The 5,926-nt window shown below is 36.4% G+C and overlaps 1 protein-coding gene across 2 annotated transcripts in view; it reads left to right on the top strand.

Annotated features, from left to right (window-relative positions):
• The first annotated feature begins 218 nt into the window (after positions 1-218).
• slc6a13 (solute carrier family 6 member 13) overlaps positions 219-5,926 on the top strand; it is a 48,096-nt gene continuing 42,388 nt past the window's right edge. Inside the window, exon 1 of one of the 2 annotated variants that reach the window (XM_056452121.1) lies at positions 219-311. In XM_056452121.1, the coding sequence (XP_056308096.1) occupies positions 305-311 (7 nt within the window). In that variant the 5' untranslated portion in view covers positions 219-304. The remainder of the gene's footprint in view (positions 312-5,926) is intronic. The other variant, XM_056452122.1, reaches the window with a different exon arrangement.

Genomic DNA, 5,926 nt, shown 5'->3' on the forward strand with positions numbered 1-5,926 from the left:
TGCTCAGGGTGGTCTTTTGAGACCGAGCCATAATGTCTCCTTTCTGTGGTGTTCTTCAGAGCAGCGCAGAGAGAAGAAGAGCACTGGGCGACGGCGTTATGCAATCCGTCTTTGCCCCTCAGCAGCCTCCCGCTCTCAGTGTTTTGTGAATGGGAGCGAGAGGGAGGTGCTGGGAGGAGGAGTTGGACTTGGACCATCCAGGCTGACTGACGGCTTCCACGAAAACCAGAAAACCTCCACATTAGACGGCAAGACCTGAAACTCTACAGGACACTTGACTGGCTGGCTGCCCTGCAATATTCTAATGAAAGGTTAGTCGTGCATGTTTTATCACGCTTCTGTGCTGCTGGTGTGTTTGCATGACATTTATAGGTACATGCAAGATTAAAACGGACATTTGAATTTTGGTTTGTCACTGCTACACTGCAAAAAAATGCTTGTTTGTAGTCCAAATTAAATCAAGAAGCATTTTTTAGACAGGCAAAACATATTGTGTTGTTTTAATATTTAATAATATGCTAAAATGAAGTGAGTTTTTAATTAAAACAAGCTAAATAATCTGCCAATAGGATAAGAAATATAATATTATATCAAAATGATAGACACGATTATTTTTCTTACCTCACTGGTAGATTATTTTGCTTGTTTTTTTGGAAATATGAACTTAATTTTGGCATATTGTTTCTTAAAAGAAGACAGTTTTATTGCTTGTTTAGAAAATGCATCTTGATTTAAGAACTTTTAGATATTTGGACTAGAAACAAGCCACAAATCTAAGTAAGAAGAGGTTGAAGTTGACATGTTTTATGCATCTTTATTCAGTAAACGTCTGTATTTATAACAAATGCTTTGGACTTGATTGTTGCTGCATATTGTTGTGCATTATACTCAGTGTTAAGTAAACAAAAAGTCGTAAATTACAGGTTAAAGTCACTTTAAAAATAGCTAAATGTTTTAAAGAAATGTATACTTTTACTGTGGCCATCCCCTTTCGTGACCCTCTTTTAAATGTGCTTGTCTTAAGTATATACGCTAATTCCTCTCCTACGATATACATCAAAAGTTCAATGGTTTTTGGGAGGTATTGACACGTCTTTGGCACTACATTTATAATTTCTCCCAATTTTGCATGATGCATATTTTGTATTAGTTTGTTTACATGTTTGTATATTTCCCATTGTTTGGTATAGCTGAGACTGTATTAGTATGCGCATGTACGTTAAAATAACCAACGATTAATCCTAAAAAATAGCTAAATGTTTTACTTAGTTTGCTTTTAATAAAAGTAATGTGAAGTATGTGTGTTATATTATCTTTGTATGTTTTTTTAAATATTAAATTAGGCTTAAAATAGTAACATATACATTTTTGTCTTAACCAACGCTGATTATACTGTCAGATGTGTCTCTACTGACAGTTTTTAATCTTGCATAACAACAATAGTATTCAATTCAGTTCACCTTTATTTGTAGAGCGCTTTTACAATGTAGATTGTGTCAAAGCAGCTTCACATAGCAGATTACAGTGAATTGAAACAGTGTCAGATCAGTTCAGTTCAGTTTAGTTCAGTTCAGTGTGGTTTAATATTCACTGCTGAGAGTCCAAACACTAAAGGGCAAATCCATCGATGCGCAGCTCTACAAGTCCCGAACTATGCAAGCCAGTGGCGACAGCGGAGAGGAAAAAACTTCACCAATTGGCGAAAGTGAAGGATAAAAACTTCGAGAGAAACCAGACTCAGTTGGGCACGACCATTTCTCCTATGGCCAGACGTCTTGTGCAGAGCTGCAGTCTAGGCACTGGAGAAGCTGGACGTCAGCGAGACTCGTCTGTCCCTGGAGTCTCATGAGATGCTCAGGATGCAGCCTGGTCCAGGATTATGGAAACCTTGGGATCATCTCTTTGCAGGTCTTGGATAGCATCAGTGGCGCTGCACAATTTCTGAGGGAATCAGGATGAGTATCCTCAGGTGGAAATAGAGAATAAAGAGAATAATTAGCGTAGCTGCTGTTCATAGTGTAAATAAACGAGATGAAGAAACCTGCATGGAGCACATTCATGTATCATACCACTATGTGATGCATTGAGTGTATGCTTTACTATAAAGATAGGTCTTTAATCTAGTTTTGAACTGCGAGAGTGTGTCTGAGCCTCAGACATTAATAGTGACTTAGTAAGTCATTAAAACTCAATGAAAATTCAACTGAAATGATGGTCTGAGAATGAATTAGCTGACACAGATGAAAAGTCTCTTGTATTTAAGCGTCTTGTTTATCCAGATTCCAGCTTTTCTCATTCGTAAGGTGCATCCTGGGATGCTCTTAAACTGAAGGAGAAGTCTGTGTCATGACATTATTGATTTTAATTATATAACAATAAACCCAGTTAACAGTACAGACTATTAAAATATATAATAAAGCTCAAAATGTACTTTCCAACCCCAAACGTTTATTAAACAGTAAAACAACATTTAAAATAAGTTACAAAATAAAGTACTAAAATAAATGTATATATTTTAATTCACCAGTTTATTCATGTTTTCATTCATTTTCCTTCAGCTTAGTCCCTTATTGATCAAGGGTCACCACTGCGGAATGAACCGCCAACTATTTCAGCTTATGTTTTAGGCAGTGGATGCCCTTCCAGCTGCAACCCAGGACTGGAAAACACCCATACACACTCACATTCACACACACACTCATACACTGCGGCCAATTTAGTTCAATCAATTCTCCTGTACCGCATGTGTTTGGACTGTGGGGGAAACCGGAGCACCCGGAGGAAACCTAGGCCAACACAGGGAGAACATGCAAACTACACACAGAAACTGGCCCAGCCGGGACTCGAACCAGTGAGCTTTTTGCTGTGAGGCTATGAGGCTATGTATATATATATATATATATATATATATAATAACAACAAAAAAACTGAGTTTCAAATTATTGTAATCTTTCCAAAGACATCAATGTTATCTCTCTGTGATATTAGTTTAATTAAGACATATGATAATAGATAATTGGTTTTCAAGCAGGGATGAGTTAAATTGATCAAAAGTGACAGAATATTCATAACATTAGCAAAGATTTCTGTCAGAGACTTACAGATTTTGAATATTCTAGTCAGCAAACAATCATGAATAATCAAATTTGTTAGGGTTTTCAACATTGATAATAGTTTTGAGCGGCAAATCAGAGTATTGGAATGATTTCTGAAGAATCCAGTGACACTGAATGCTCAAATTTCAGCTTTAAATCACAGGAATCAATTAGATTTTACATTATAGGCACATCAAAAACAGTTATGCTGGATTGTAATAACATTTCACATTTTTTATTGCATTGATCAATTAAATTTGTAGTTTAGATTTGACCAATTTAATGCAAAAACTGTTAACATCATGATTTTGAGAATTAGATCGCTTGCTAAATAAAGTACTTGATTCTATATGTGCAATTAATCACTTTTAGCTGTGTCCAAAAAGAAGATCCCAATGCAAACGCATGAGGAATTTCAGTCCGTCATGCATCTACACGAATCTGTCACAGTATGATATATGTAGACATTTCCAGCTACGCAGTTCATTCCTCTGGGATTTTTTCCACTAGCATGTTCATATTCCCATACGCCATGTGAACGCATGATGTTCTGCTCACATGATTAAACAATAAGCCGCAAAGTCACCAAATAAACCCATTCGTTTCAATTAGGTGGGTGTTAATGACAATCTTGACAGCTACACCCATGAAATAAATGTTTACAAATCAGTTCAGTGTCTGAGAATGCAAATAAAGGGCCGCCAAGCTGAAGTGACATCTGAGTGTGACTTATGGACGCTCCTGCGGCGTTTGGCCTCACATCCACCGTGCCGTAATACGTGGGTTTGGATTATCTGATGATCATTTTGACTGTAGGTTCCAGCTGTATGTCAGCAAGCTGAGAGATTTACTGAGCAGAGATTTGGGGGGTGTTTTTTTTATTTTGTCAGACAAGTGTCTACCTGAATCTTTTTTATTCACTTCTATACAAATCACAATGCCACAGATTGCCTCGAAGATATTTATTACTCATATGTAGTTGTTTTATAGCTTAGATGTTTGTTTCGTAGTCGTTTCGTAGTCTTTTTCTCACGAGAAGCATCAGACTTCAGCCAGTTAGTTTGTAAATCTGAGCACAATTTCCATTTTAATCTCTTTTAAGATCATACAGGTGAAGTCAGAATTATTCGCCCTCCTGTGAATTGTATTTTAATTTTTCCAATATTTCCCAAATGATGTTGAACAGATTCAGGAATTGTTCACAGTATTTCCTATAATATTTTTTCTTCAAGTCTTATTTGTTTTATTTCGGCTAGAATAAAAGCTGATCTTAATTTTTTTTAAAAGACGTTTTGAGGTCAATATTATTAGCCCCCTTAAGCAATATTAGTTTTGGATTGTCTCCAGAACAAACCACTGTTGACTTGCCCAATTACCCTAACTTTACCCTAATTAACCTAGTTGGGCCTGTAAATGTCACTTTAAGCTGAACACTAGTATCTTGAAGAATATCTAGTCTAATATTATTTACTGTCATCATGACAAAGAGAAAAGAAATCAGTGATTAGAAATTATTATTATATTATTAGAGGTATTAAAACTATTATGATTAGAAATGTGCTGAAATAAAATCTTCTTTCCACTAAACAGAAATTGAGGGAAAAATATACAGGAGGGCTAATAATTCTGACTTCAACAGTATGCAATCAGACAGTTTTTGACCTCTTTGGTATTATTGTTAGATATAGATATTATTGTTTGTTTGTTTTTTTGTACATTTTTCTCAGCACAATATTGGAAAACACTGACATGGTGATTTTTTATTTTTCTGTGATAATATATTGATTATATAGTGATTATTTATATATATATATATATATATATATTCAATTCACCTTTATTTGTATAACGCTTTTACATTGTAGATTGTGTCAAAGCAGCTTCACATAAAAGGTCACAGTAAATAGGAACAGTGTAGTTCAGTTTGTAGTGTTTAAGTTCAGTTCAGTTTAGTTCAGTTCAGTGTGGTTTAATAATCACTACTGAGAGTCCAAATACTGAAGAGCAAATCCAACGATGCGCAGCTCTACAGATCCTGAACCATGCAAGCCAGTGGCGACAGCGGAGAGGGAAAAAAACTTCACTAATGGCAGAAGTGAATATAAATATTTATAGATTATTTATTGTGATATTGAGTATAATCTCATCAGGTGAACTGAATAGCTCTGTATTTGCAATGAATTCGTCATTTTAGATTGATTGGGATGTTTTTTAGGAGAGTATATCAGCATAAAATATAATAAACCAATCAAAAACATTGGCAAATACAGTGAACAAAATTTCTAAAAAGGAGGATCTTGTGCTTAGTTTCATTGGCGTTTAGCATGATTTTGTTAACATGCACCGCGCACTCTTTTCTGGATGCACTATAAATGCATTTCAAGATGAGCTTCGTTTTTGCCTTCTGATGGATTATATCAACCTCACTTCACAAAGTCATTCATTTTCCTTCGGCTTAGTCCCTTTGTTCATCAGGGGTCGCCACAGCGGAATTAACCGCTAACAATTCCAGCATATGTTTCACACAGCGGCTGCCTTTCCAGCTGTAACCCAGTACTGGGAAACACCCATACACACTCATTCACACACATACACTACGGCCAATTTAGTTAATCAATTCCCCTATAGCGCATGTGTTTGGACTGTGGGGGAAACCGGAGCATCCAGAGGAAACCCACACCAACATGGGGAGAACATGCAAACTCCACACAGAAATGCCAACTGAGCCAACCAGGAGTCGAACCAGCGACCTTCTTGCTGTGAGGCTACAGTGCTAACCAGTGAGCCACCGTGTTGCCACATGTTTTCAACTTTGTTCTGTAAAGCGTTGT

The sequence above is a fragment of the Danio aesculapii genome, chromosome 25 (assembly GCF_903798145.1).
Source record: "Danio aesculapii chromosome 25, fDanAes4.1, whole genome shotgun sequence".
Lineage (NCBI taxonomy): Eukaryota > Metazoa > Chordata > Actinopteri > Cypriniformes > Danionidae > Danio > Danio aesculapii.